Below are 15165 nucleotides of genomic sequence, written 5' to 3' on the forward strand. Positions count from 1 at the left end.
ATTTGACCTTTGACCCCGAATATCTCGAAAACGCCCCAATGGTGGGGACTGATTACCACTGATTTGTGCCCATTTGTGTCTTCCGCACTGAGACCCCGGTATATGTTCATATCACAGCATAGAGTGTACCTTTCGTGAAATTATGTATTTTCTTAGCTGTTGCTATTTTACGTTTCACCTCCTATTCAGGTGTTGGCGCTTCTATTATAATCTTCAACCCAGTATTCAAAAATAGATTACATATGGATCGAAAGATCTTTGGGTAGTTACTGGCTATATCAATTCTGTATAACAGCACTGGTACGTCAAAAAAATACCTTCTTTTGTGGTGGTTGTCCTCTGATCTGCAGTCCGATGGAGGTACAATTTAAAAATGAGCACATTTTAATTTAGTGGAAACAGCACACAGCTATCCTTCATTGAAAACAGTTGTAGCACAAGGATTTTACAGAAGAAAGGCTATTCAGAACGACAAAATGCAAGTGGTCTGACATGTAACAAGACTTTTGTGCAAAACGAGGTTTATGAAATCTTGAGTACGTTCAGATAATAAAAGATCTAACGAGATGAACACATGTTCGGTCTCCGGTGAGTTCTTTGAGGTAATTAGGAAACTACATTAAGGAGTATTTTCAACGGATATAGGCATATTTCCCAGGACTGTGTACAGAGGTTTCGCAGTTGAGGTGTCTGTACCTTTTGAAGAACACATTGATGACTAACTAACTATTCGTCTCATCAGATTGTCGTCATTGGGTGTTGTTTGCCCGATAACGCCCATTTCGTATCCCCAGACATTTTACATTTTCGTGGGTGGATTCATGCGACAGCACTATTTGTCGTTCTGAATAGCCCCATAATGTAGTAACTTTTTGGACCGTCTTAACTTTGGGTAGAGAAGACTCGATTTTATAGACTGATCGTCAAATGTATAGCTACTTTAAGTGTTCAGTTGATGGCTGTTGCAATCAGAACAAATGCTGATGGAATCATTAATGTTTTGGATGCAATCAGGGGAAAAAACCCCCAAAAAACCATTAATTGTACGGGGTGGTCTTAAACTTTCACCATGATTTTACTTTGGCCATTTTGAGACAAACAGAGGGTACTTTTTTTTTATTTCCATGGTTACCCTGTGCAATGGTAATTTCCAAATTACAGCGGAACCCTCCTTAAAGTAATTTCAAGTATTCTATAAGTATACCGAATCGCGCATTGCGTGGACACGACCTGTTTCGTTATGATTTCGTTTTAATTTCATTATAATGAAATTTGATATCTTTGAGATCCTACAGATCCTTAACCTTATCTTCTTTTACGTCAAGTATTTGCCGTGACTATCGCTCGTTTACACTCACTCGCTGAAAGATCAATTGTATTTATTTACAATGGTATTCATTGACAATCGGATTAGATGATTAAAATCAGGAAAACATTCAAGTAGTTCTGACCTTCCTTTTTTATAATAATTGTATGTTGTTTACGACTATAATCTTGGAGCTACAAGAACTTGAAACTATAGTTGTTTACGACTGTTTGGCTGCAACAACTTTAAACTGATAGTTGTTTGCGACTATCTAGCAAATTTAATCTGATAGTTGTTTATGACTATCTTACGACTATAAGACCTCGACAACTTTAAAATTGTAGTTATTTACGCATATTTATCAACAACAACTTTAAAATGATAGTCAATTACGACTATCTAGTAGTAACAACTTTAAAATGATAGTTGTTTACGGCTATCTAACAGAAACAACCTGGTTTACGGCTATTTAGCTAGCAGCAACAACTTTGAATTGACAGTTTTTTACAACTATCCAGCGGCAGGAAATTATATTAGCAGGCCATTGGCTTCTTATATATACAAATATTTAATAGAACTAAATGCCATATTAACTGTGATAAGTATACTTTTTACGCTAATTTATCATGTTGATTTTACACCTGACACAACCATTGTCAATATTGATTTAATATACTTACTTGAAGTAGACGTCCCAAATATATTTTAGCGATTTAAATGGTTACTAAAGCATGAAGGTGTCTTTATTGACCATTGCAACATTGGGTATCAATTATGGGCGATTGTTTTCATTGCCATGTCATTGCTCGTACATTCACTGGAAGACTTACGTCGACTGTAATTACATTTTACAGCTATTATATACCTCTCAGACGGCCATCGATTAAGCTTATCGGAAATGTATAGCTCACTTCAATCCGTGCTGCAGAGAGATTGTACGCTGTACGTTGGGTACATAAACCCAATCCCTGGTCTGGTTTCGTGTTGAACCAACCTCTAAGGGAGCATTTATTTGAGTTACTTAACCGCAATAAACAATTATGACCATCAATTCCTAACGGTGCAATATTCTGAACTGAAGATTTTTAAACAAAAAAGATCAGGATATGTCTATATATATTGGCTGTCGAATACACTAACGGACACCCTGTAAAATCTGGTAACGTTCCTTTAAAGAAAGACATACATGTATCAACGAGTTTTTTCTTTATTTTCTAAACACGTCAGGTTTACCCTAACCATTAATCAATACTCAATGTTTTCTCACCCCAGTCAATTAATGCTAACAGTGTTGTCCCTAATCGTTGTCGTCTGTAGGAATTATCAACCACTGTTAACGACTAGAGGAGTGCGGGGGATTCGTGTAAAGATAAATAAGGTTTCACTTGAATCACTATCGTTATAAACTGCAAGCCACGATGATAATAACAACTATATTTCAAAAATTAAGTCCGAAGATGAACTTAACCCACATTGCATTAGCAATTCTTTTAAAAATGCTACAGACCTCGCCGTCTCTTTACAAACGTAACCCCGCCCCTGTTCCAACCCGCTTCACTACAAACGATATGCTGTATTTAGGCCAAAATATTTAAACAAATTCCCAACAGCTGCTCATATGTGGTTATTTCCGGCTGATTTTTCTTAATTTGACAACCTTACTCGATAATTGCCGTTACATAAGATTGCAATCTGTTAACACGACATTCACATGTATTCATGATGTAATATGAAATACGTCTTCGATACTTGTCATATATGTGTATATACTTTATATTGTTGATTCATCAATGACGATTGTTCCTACAGGCAACAATATAAAGGCGCCCGTAATAGGCAATTCAGATTCTTGGACACGATAGATTCAAAGGTTTACCAATCAGCCACCATATTTTATTTGATCTCTTAATCTTTTTAAACAGGTCAAAAGAGGAGTCCCATGGTGAAATTCTTGTCCGTTAAATTCGACCTTATTTAAGCGAGAATTTCATATTTTCTAAGAAAGTCAAAACATAATTATTTCTATGTCTTTTGCTCAATAGGTTGTCAAATCACTATTATACGATCATAGTTATCATTCTCACACTCAAAAATGTTTCACACCGGAAATAATAACACAATTACCTCTTATATATAATTACCTCCCTCGTTTTTCTATTCCCTACCATGGAATAGCTATCTTCAAACGTTTGAATTTGAAGTTGAAAATGATGTTTTTGCCAATTTCTCAACTGGCAATTGTGAATTATATGATTAATAGGATTATTCTTTATCAAGGTAGGGCTGTTTATACATAGCATCGATTTGAAGGCTTTATTTTAATACATTTTAAAAATATAATTTAAAAATATGAAATTGTACCTTTAAAAGCAATTAAATATGAAAACTTTATACAAAAGTAAAATGTCCGGGAATGTTTGCCAGGAGGGTGTTTGTCAGGGGCCTGTCAAGAAAATTTGACAGTTGACAGTGCATGATGCCATCATCGTGTGTATACATACACAATGTGCTTTTTAAAGAGAGAAATCCAACACGCGTTTGACGTCAATTTTTATTATGAATTAATAGGATCACGTTGTTATTCAATTTCATTGATGCAAAGCATTAATTGTGATAATATCACACATGTCTATATCATTATCTTCCGCCTTGAATGCTCACCCCATCCCACGATCTGATGATAAAGGACAAAGATCTTGACCGTGACCCTTTTCTCATAAAGTTATTTCAGGGGAAGAGGGGCGTTGTCGATTGTCATTTCTAGCGCATACGTGGACCTGAATTGATACAATAATGAGGGCAAAACATAGCGTTTTTCAAGGGGCACACGCCTTTTAGGGGGCACCATATTATTATTTCAAGGTGGGGGGAGGGGGGAGTGAATGCCCCCAGAAATGGGCTCCTTGCTATACACTTTTTTGTTAAACAAATTAAATTAATGAGGGTTTTTTTCATCATATAAGGCTTATTTTAGTAAAGTAAGAAAGAGAATTACGACCTAATATTGGGGATTCGATACGGGAGGGGCAGGTATCTGTTATATATATAAAAAAAGAATTATCATTTATCAAAAAGATTTTATGTTTTAGCCAGATTTGTTTCTAGCTCATAAAAACATGACCATAATTGTAACATAAGACCGTTAATGACTGTCTGCACCTTCCTTCTAGTCGGAAATCCGCTAAAAGCGCGAATAATGGTAGAAAACGCTTATTCATTCCGGGCCAGAGCTATAAATAATATTAAGTAGTACGTTTCTTTCATGCAAGGTGACTTGGCATTAAAAACCTCTATACAATTACATATTAATATAAATCAAGTCATGCCTATTATGTACTATTTCCAGATCAACCAGTAGAATTCTTCAAAGATGTCTACGTCAATCATCGTAGACAGTTTGAACGTATGATAAACTGATCAGCGAGTCAATGAAAACGAAAGACCGATCGCGTCTATAGAAACAGTACATAAAAGCGGGAGCATTCGGTTAACAGTCAGCATTTAATCCTGTCATCATCGCGTTGACAGACCGTACAGCAGTTACAGGTCTTGTCTATTTCAGATTGTCAACTTTGACAAGTAAACGATCAATACAAATATAATTTGAATTAATTGCAACAGAATATTATTTTAAAAGGAAATCAAAATGTGGACAGTTTTAACGTTTATATGTTTATGTGTTGGTTATGCTGGTGGGCATGTTCGGTTAATCTACCCACCGGCAAGGAAATATGCCCGCGATTTTATGGATAATATTAGAACCCCAGGACCCTGTGGGATACCAAGCGGTAAGTTTTAAAAAGAATTCTTGGGGGAAAGATCAGAAAAAGTTACATGATTTCATTCCCATTCCAATTCATATTGAAATTGTTCAAAATAAATTACAATTACTTTAAAAAAAAAATCTAAAACAAAATAAAAGCAAAGGCAGTGCAATAATGAAACTTGGTATGAATCTATTTAGGACATGCTTTTAAATATGTTTAGTGCAATATATTCCGGTTAGTGTTGATTTGCCATTGAACAGCATTTCATTTATAAGCAAATATATATTAGTGTTGACTTGCCATTGAACACCATTTCATTTATTCATTTTTAAACATGTACAAAATTTGAGCAAAACACCACATTTACATGACACTAAAATGCAACTATTAACAGAAGAGCATTCTTATTTAAAATAGATTTTATGACACCAAAATACAATTGTTGATCGAATACCAATATAATTTAAATCTGATGATAAAGGGCCAATCCCGATAATATTTTGGAGAATAAAACTGCTTAATTTTGTGTTAAAATCCCGTACCCAAGGGCCGAGCAACTAATTCAACATTTGTGATATGTTTTCAAACAACTTACACCCGTCAGTCTTCATCTGGAAATGGAGACCGGTGTCCCAAGCTGTATTATGCGGTGTCTGGATGAAACCAGACTTTTATTTTATAAAAACAATGTGTAGGTGAAATTTACCTTTCGTTATCCAGTACGGCACATGGGTCATTCACTGTATAAACCTCTAAACGAACGACGATAGATTATCAAGTCACCCAACGAAAAAATTGACCAGAAATCTTAAAAGGGTAACGTGTCCGGATAAGCATTTTTGACGTTCACTTCCAAACAACTCAATATTTTGAGCTGAAATTTTGAGACAAGGTAAATACACCATTCCTCTATATTTTGGCGCTTAAATTTCTATCGAACTCGGACTTTTATTTTTGAGACTCTGTTCAAATCGGGATAGTCCCTATCTATTTATTCATATGGTAACTCCAATGACATCTGGACTGGAGCTAAGGTGGCCCAGTGAGGCGCTGGCTCGGTAACTAAGAGGTGTCGGCCGCGAAAATTCCTTTGAATTTCCAGCTTGGTTTCCCTTTCTCATTGATGCAAGAGAGAGAGAGAGAGAGAGAGAGAGAGAGAGAGATTTATTATTGAACAAACATCAGATTATAAGATTTGATTGCATAAGACGGAAATACCGCTGCCCGGGTAAAATTTCCTTTATAGCACACTGCATTGCGTATGTCTATCTTCAGTAGCTCGTTTGGTGTCGATAAGTTTGAAGTTAAATTCTACATTATTTCATTCCCTTTAACATCTAAAGAAATGTTTAAGAAAAGTGCATTCTGTCTCTGACCTTTCATAGACAACCAATTGTCTCCATAATCTTTACAGACTTTCAAATAATTACTCGGAATTGTCTGTATCACAGATATTTATTTAGTGATAGGTTATTGGACTGTAATACAAAGGTTATTGATTGATTGAAAGGCGGGATTGAATGGGGGTTTGGTATCACTAGAAAGAATCGGAAGCTAAAAATGGCCATGACTTAAAAGCGCTAAAGTAAATAATTGAGTTGATGGGACAAGCTCAATACGATTAAATATGTATTTCAAAAGTAGGTTTAGTTTAAATCAATCTAGTTAAAATACAGATCTATATTTCGTTTCGTTTTTTTATACTTTCGATAGCCTACACTACATGAAGATTTGACCAGATGTTTTGGTGGGTCGCCTCAGAGGTCATACGAGAGGCTTTTGACCCTATGACGTCAGATATTTGATTAACCAATCAGCATTGGTGTTTCTAATGGATTACCCACAGTTCCGTGCAGCTCACACCAAAAGCTCGTCGTAACATACCGTTTCATTGGCTAATCCCTCACATCTTCCAAAACACGTCAATGATAACAACTCTTCCAGATCCTAGTGTAGTAAAGACAAGTAAAACGAAATTTTGAACTATAAAAACGAAACAATTCTACCTTTGTATATATAGTCTTAAACGCTGCATTTGATATTTAACTTGACATATTCGGGCTGTAATAGATAAATAGCAAGTAATATTTTACAATTACAGAATTCAGTCAACAATTTGATGGGGTTTTTTATTCTCTGCTTAACCAGAGGGGTATCCGAAAATAATACACCGCTGAATTTAATTGTACGCAATATGCAAGTAGATTGATTAATAATAATAATAAAAACCCCAACAAATTGACGAAATAAACGATAAGTTATAATCGCCTGTTAAAAGGTTTATAAAAATTGTGACAATAAAAACTACGTTCTAAAACAAGGTTTTGTTCAACATTTAAAACGGGTAATTTCTCAAACTAAGACAATATAACAGGTTTAATATTTCATAATCTATCAATAAGGGAATAAAGAATATGAAACGGGCATAAAAAAAGAGGATAACATATTAATGTTTTAAACCAATGTCTGTAAGGATAATTTTATTCAGCAAACAAAGTTATTCCCCTCAAAGTTTACAGATAATAATCCGCCATTTAACCAAGCAAGAAGAAAAAAAATATTTGTGACATCAAAATATTGAACACATATTTTAACAAGAGCACCACTGGAACGCGTTTCTTTTAAAAATGAATAGGCGAACGCGATATTGCCAGAAAGTGACCCTATACAAACGTTAAAGCCTGTATGATGGGATAATCTTTGCTTACAATTACAATTTAATTGATTTCGTTAGAGAATTCAGTGGAGGGGAATGTGAACATCGAATCTGTGTCCCCTAACCGGTTAAGAAAAGTTTTCGACACGTTTATACCTTTCTTTTTATATATGTACTTTTCATTGCTAAACATCTTTTAGTTCTGTGTGTACTTAAGAATGTTATTCATGTCGGTCAATAACACTCTTAGTGGTGAACTTTGATTGTTCAACCATGACGGTCTTTACCTGATTTGAAATATAAAATTATTGCATTAAAATGCAGTGTTAAGATTGAAATCTTGAAAACTGACCCTCAGGGCATTGGACGACCATATAATTAAAGCGCCATTGAGTGAAATAGTTGAACATTTCGCTACCTGTGATTTACAAAATTATTTTACCTTTTATTGACATATCGGACATAGATGTCACAGCCTCCGTTTCACGCCAATGGTTAATTTGAGGTTAAACAGGTTTACTGAGATCTAGGGTAACAGCATAGTCCACAATCATTACCATAAACTCCGGTTGAATATGTCGTCTTGAGTGTTTACCCCATGTAAATATTCATACCATGGCATTTAATGGTGGTTTTATTATGTGGCGTCATTTTGATTTTAAAACTATAAAAATACTACTATGAAATTAATATTCCTAAGCTGTTATAAAATACTGCCTTTGAATCATTACTCCTATGCTACTATGAAATACTGCTACGAAACTGTTACTCGTAAGCTATAAAATACTATGAAATTAAAACTCTTACAGTAAATTAATGACACAGGTAAAAGTAAGGCACATTTTGTTTAATTAAAGAAGGTAGTTCGCCCAGTAAACTATTACTTTTGTTTATTTGGGATTCAGATGGAAATGCAATCAAATGCGGTTAAAAGTCCTATTGTTCTGCACCGACTGGGCTAATGAAGACGGACATACGCTAGGCCATCCCAAACTTAGGCTGCCTGTCTACAGCTAGCCCCGCCTGAGAACAGGCCCGAAGCTAATTAACCGACATTTTAATTCCTACGTCGACGATTTTAGTCGAAAACACTGAGTATGCTTTTAGTAATTTTTAGAAGTATTTATTTCTCTTCTATTGTCATATTGAATGAAATTAAATATGTTTATTTAGCCGCTGTGTGTATGAAAATGCCAAACTAATCAAAGCCGAATCACAAAATAGTCCTCTACTTATTCAATATGGCGGCGCCCCTGAAAGATAATTTCACAGAGTCGGTTTTGTTTACGAAGACAAATTTAGGAGTATCTAACCTTGTTTTGAAAGATAAACAGATTGAAACTCTAAAGGCAGTTTACAATGGCAAAGAATGTATTGCAATATTACCCACTAGCACATATTATTATATATCGCTTTTACAGGAGTGGCAGAAGATAATATTTTGCCAATGACATGTATTTACATAACACGTGCTTGATCGGGTTATTTTTACTCTGTTGTGTACACAAAGCAGTAGTCCAGTCGATAAGTCCCGCCCCAAAATGATCACGTGAGCGTTTTAAATGGCGGGCAACTAGGGCAGTGATCATAATCTCGAAGTATGACGTAGATGGATCGCTGCGTGCAGTTTGACGCTAGGCTAATTGGCTATGAGGGAAATTTTTCTCGGTTATCGGTACTACGGCCTACTCTTATATCGAATTCGAACTGTCAAAGATTCGAGATTACTCTCGAGATTCAGATGGTATAAAAACAAGTACCAACGTACTATGGACCAGCAACTGGATATAACGTCATCATATCAATCAAAAATGGAAGTCAGCCGATCGATGCGCAATTGTACAAAGAACAAGCATGCCAAGTTTCATTTCGATCGTACATGGATTGGTGGGGCCTTGGCTTTTTTTCGAAGAGTGTCACCCCAAAAACAACAACAAAAACAACAACAAGATGAGTAGCGCCTGGGAACCAGTTTCTGGTCTAAAAAATACGTATACATAGTTTACTCATGAACGACTCTATTGGTGAATATCTCTAAACTGACCACAACATATTCAAGTATACTTATGATTGCATGGACGAGTATATTGTTGGAGATCCGTATGGAACATAGTTAACTCTATGGTATAAACACACTATACTCATTCTATTTCATTAAATTTTTATTCTCCAATAGACCACAACAACATTACGGGGAAAACATTGTCTTATTAACTATTAGAAAAGATTTAGGCAAGAAAAATATTTTTAATTTTCTGGGCATACCCCACTTGAAATTATTATTTTGCTATTTCATGTTTCGGGTGAAATGGTTGATCAAATAGGGATTTGTATTATCTCAAAGTTTTGTTGTCGTCACGTTAACATTATATTGTGACATAAATAGTAAGTCAAGGGGTTAAATCGATACAATGCTATACATTTACAATATTATCCCATAGACAAGCCTTAAACATATTATTACCAAAGTCATCGACAAAAGCGATATAAATCATAAATAGATCAAAAGTTCTGCTTTATTACAAAGACTAATGCCTTTGCCTTAGGGTTTTTGTTGGGTGTTCATAAATGTTTTTTACTTTATTAATCTTCATACAATGCATTAGATCAATTCAATACAAGTATAAATATTTCGTGCTAGCAATATTTCTCGGTCACCGCTTTCGTCCATCGTAATTTGTAATATGATATTCATATTTATAAAAAAAAAAACTTTCGGATATAAATATTGCTTTGCAAAAACGCACGGAGACATAAAATAAGTCCAAAAGTCGAACTTTTGTAAATATCGTAGTGATTACCAGGTTTTTGTAAGAGGAGCCGTACACGGTGAGCAGTCCATTTGCTGATTACACTATTTTGCCAGATTACACTATTTTGCCTATATCGTTTGTTTTTGGAACACAACCGGTGTAGGCTGTCATTGGCCAATCACGTTATTTTGCCGAGATTTCGTCTAATAGTTTGGATGCAGCTATGGCGGGTGTGGCACCAGGCAGGGTATGTTTACTCTTCCGGACACCTGTTACCACTGTTTGTCGTGTATTTTGTACACGGTGAACAGTCCATATGCTGATTACACTATTTTGCCTTATTACACTATTTTGCCTATACCGTTTTTAAAGGACTTCGAATTTTGTCTAATGGTTTGGATTGTTCGTACTTGGTTTTATTTTATTTATATCTGCAAACAAATGATACACGTGTCTGAATTCCACTTTACGTCATGCCAAGCAATTCCAACAAGTTTAAAATAAAAATCTCTGAACTGTAGCGCGTTTACATGATTAAGGTTACAGGGGCAATAACGCTACCATGCTACTTATGATTAGTTCGTAAAAACATCGAAAATACGGACAGACAGACAGAAAAACAAGCCCAGCACACATTAAGTTTGTTTCTCGTAATCCCTAATCTTCAACGTACGATTCGTAGAATATTTGTTTGAATTATAGAGATTGGTAATCTGGTGGTGAAATATACCCAATATTGGTAAATGCCCATGTAAGTAACCGTTACTCGTCAAGTACTACATTAGACTAAACCGCACGAAAGCAAATAACAATACATAAAAAATAATAAAATTAATAAAAGATAGTTTTCTAACAGATTGAAATACAAAGCCCCTTCAATATATTTAATATCTTGTTTCTCTTGTTGTTAATGGGAACGAAATCAATTATTTATTCTCTAGTGTAGTTAGTTGCCTAGCTACGAATTTACTAAGATGACACTGCAAAAATTTTTTATTTAAGAAGCATACTTGCACTTTGAAGATTTTTGCCATTTGATGCAAATTACCTACACAGGTGTATCGTTGGTGTTCTGTTTAAATTGCACACTAAAAAAAATAAAATCAGCCAATACATTGCTGAGCTAAAGACGTATACATTTCTAACAGATTTACAAGGAGGTCAACGAACCTACATCAAAAATGCCTTACTTCAAGTAGACGAGTATTTGGATTTTCTATAATTCGTGTGGTCTAAGGCTTAAACACGAAATTAGTTACGTGTACTTTCTTGATGAAAGTGCCTATTCAAACTAAAATGATTTGTTATTTCATGACATTTAGCTTGCTACAATTTATGATAAATACTTTTACAATTAGAAAGAGACTAGGGCTCATACCAATCAATCCGATTAGAATTAAACTTTTTTCAATTAATTTTGGTCATCGTTCGTTTCATGATCCGTATTTTATAGTTTACTGGACTAAAATCTACTTAACATCTGACAAGTTTTACCATTGTCTCGTGTTTATAGATTTACATAGTAACTAGCCAATTCAAACACATCAAGACACCGTCCACTGATATATTTATAAACTCACCGAAGTCTAGTGCATAACGCAGTCGACACCAGCCGCCCAAACTGCATGCTTCCTGAATATAATATTAAATGTAGTGTAGAAAACCAGAGGCATAAAGACTTAACGAAATAGGGATATAATTTTAGATTAGATTGAATACCAATAAAATGGCATTTGGCATTCGATCCGTATCTCTGTCTTTTGAAAGATTCAAAGCATTTGAGTCTGACTATTCTCAGATTAGTGTTTTACCAAAACGTGTCTTTATCTATTTTCAGCTCTTGGACCAAAAACATCACTCTTAGCAGGCTCCACAATTTCAGTAAACTTTCATCTGGCCTATCCACATAGAGTAAGTAGAATATGAATTATTACATGAATTCTACAAATAAATCAATGGTGATCGTATGACAATGATGGATCATGTAATTACCTATTAATATATAAAATGAATCAACATGCCTGTACGTGTATTATAGCGTTATTAATAATGGAAAGATAATGTATCGCTAAATCTTTAACGCGTATTGTTTCAGTTTTTTGTAACCATGATAGCTCAGTGACTAAGACGTTGGCTATGGCGAACCCGTGTTCGTTCCCTGCCTTGGCCGGGAATGTTAATCTGGAATCTTTCGTCATAGTTCCCGCTTGTCAGTGGTGCAGGACGGAGGACCTGACAAGAGACAACGTATAGTCTTTCGGATGGGATGAAAAACCTAGGTCCTGTGTACACATTGGCGTGCACGTAAAAAAAATCCCTTCACAGTTGAAATAAGGGTAGGATGGACACAATTTCCCTTGTAGCCCACTGTATGGCATATGTTCGTCTTCATTAGCCCAGTAGGAGCATTTCATTTTGTTTCAATTTATTTGATAGATGAAATACACATAATAATCGTATTTTGAATTTAAACTGGAACATTCGCATGGACAAATCGGATTTTAAATATATATATATAATAATTAATATTTATATATAAATTAATAATTTCAAAAAGAACTAGAACTGCGAAGCAGTAATGACGGGTTTCACCGGTGCCACGTTACCCTTGAACTTATGTCACTTCCGGTACCAATGAAACCGTTAAACAGGTTTCCACATAAGCATTGCACACATGAAATAAAATGGACACAGAAACAACCAAATCCAGCAACCAATTCATTTGCTACATGTCAGTGATCCTGTCAAAATTACATTACTTCCGGTGATAATGAAAATGTTAAATTGGTTTATGAAATCAGAAATAGCATCATCACATGTTGAAAATTTTATGTAAATCCTATAATAATTGCCACCTTTATAGACCAAAAACCTTGAAAAATGACTTGTAGAAAATCGCCTATTTCTCTGCAACCGTACAAGTTAGAAACCATTTTGAGGTATCTGTATGATCGAATGAGTTCATTCTATTTGTTGATTGGAATCAAATATCATAATTTTAAAAACATTACAAATCTGATTCATTTGAATAAAATATCTGTTTTGAAGGCTAAAAATACAGTTTTTGCCAAAATGACGTTACTTCCGGTGATAATGAAAATCTTAAATTACTTGTATGAAATCGTAAATGGCATTATGTATCACACAGTGAAAATTTCATGAAAATCGAATAATAATTGACACTTTTATTGACAAAAAAACCTTAAAAAGTGACCTGTTGAAAATTGCCTATTTCTCCGCAACTGAACAAGTTAGAAACCATTTTGTGATATCTATATGATCGTAAGGGTTCATTGTATTAGTTGATTTGAATCAAATATCAAAATTTTAAACAAATAACAAATATGACTCATTTGAATAAATTACTGGTTTCGAAGGCTATAAATACAATTTTTGCCCAAATTACGTCATTTCCGGTGATATTGAAAATGTTAAATTGGTTTGACCTAGTTAAAATTGACATTACACATCAAATGGTGTCACTTTTATGAAAATCGAATAATAATTGACTCTTTTACAGGCAAACTAGCGTAAAAAGTGACTCATGCAAAATTGCCCATTTCTCGGCAACTGCGCATATTACAAATTAATTTTCACATACATTCTCTCCGTATAGATTATTGCTACGAGTTTATGAAAGTTACGAAGTAATATTTTAAAATATGAAAACGCTGGATGGGTTGTAAATAGCTTAATTTTACACCTTTTTTCACCTTTTAATCGAAATAGCCCGAAAACGGAATCGAAATTAAAAAACATGGTCCCAACATTTTGTGCGCCTTTAAAAGGCGCACAATTTCAGTTATACCAGATTTGAAAAAAATAATATTTGCTTTCGAAAAATGGTACCTAACTGTCAAAATTGTAGTTTTTTGTCAATTTACGCCACTTCCGGTGCCGACAGATAACACTATTGGTAACAAAAAAAATGACAATTGAGACAACGGGGCATATGAACTTTGTTTTATACAAATCGAACAATAAATAATTAATCTAGGACTGAAAAACTGAATTAGCCAATGGGGGCCAAGGAAAATTACCGAGACAAAAAATTTTCACATTTTTGCCCAAGTCAGAGGACTCGTTATATTTGTGTAAAACACGATTAAAAAATATTCATAAATAAAAAAGTTTTTTGTAAAAATTTAAATTTTCTAAATTTAGCGCCTAATATCTGCGAAGATTTGCCGAAAATCAAAAATCAAAAGTAGCGTAGCTATGTGCCCCGTCTCCGGCTATGCCAAAATGCATCGAAAGTTAAAATCCAATGATTATTGTTAAAATTACTGCAATATTTCTAAAAACGATAGCTTCGGTGATTTCGGACATTTCGCATTGTCGCAGAACGTTCAAAATAGCTTTATCCTCTAAGTCACACCCACTTTTCCGATAAAACCGAAGAAATCGTAACGATCCGACAATCAGTTGCTGAGATCTACTCAAAACAAAAGAAGAATAATAATAATAAGAACTAGAACTGCGAAGCAGTAATGACGGGTTTCACCGGTGCCACGTTACCCTTGAACTTATGTCACTTCCGGTACCAATGAAACCGTTAAACAGGTTTCCACATAAGCATTGCACACATGAAATAAAATGGACGCAGAAACAACCAAATCCAGCAATCAATTCATTTGCTACATGTCAGTGATCCTGTCAAAATTACATTACTTCCGGTGATAA

The 15165-nt window shown here is 34.7% G+C and overlaps 1 protein-coding gene across 1 annotated transcript in view; it reads left to right on the top strand.

The window, feature by feature from the left end:
* Positions 1 to 4788: 4788 nt before the first annotated feature.
* LOC130010296 (uncharacterized) overlaps positions 4789 to 15165 on the top strand; it is a 54076-nt gene continuing 43699 nt past the window's right edge. The window contains exons 1-2 of the mRNA XM_050545940.2: positions 4789 to 5094; positions 12320 to 12393. Of these exons, the coding sequence (XP_050401897.1) occupies positions 4953 to 5094; positions 12320 to 12393 (216 nt within the window). The 5' untranslated portion in view covers positions 4789 to 4952. The remainder of the gene's footprint in view (positions 5095 to 12319; positions 12394 to 15165) is intronic.

This window comes from Patella vulgata, chromosome 4 (assembly GCF_932274485.2).
Source record: "Patella vulgata chromosome 4, xgPatVulg1.2, whole genome shotgun sequence".
Taxonomy (NCBI): domain Eukaryota; kingdom Metazoa; phylum Mollusca; class Gastropoda; family Patellidae; genus Patella; species Patella vulgata.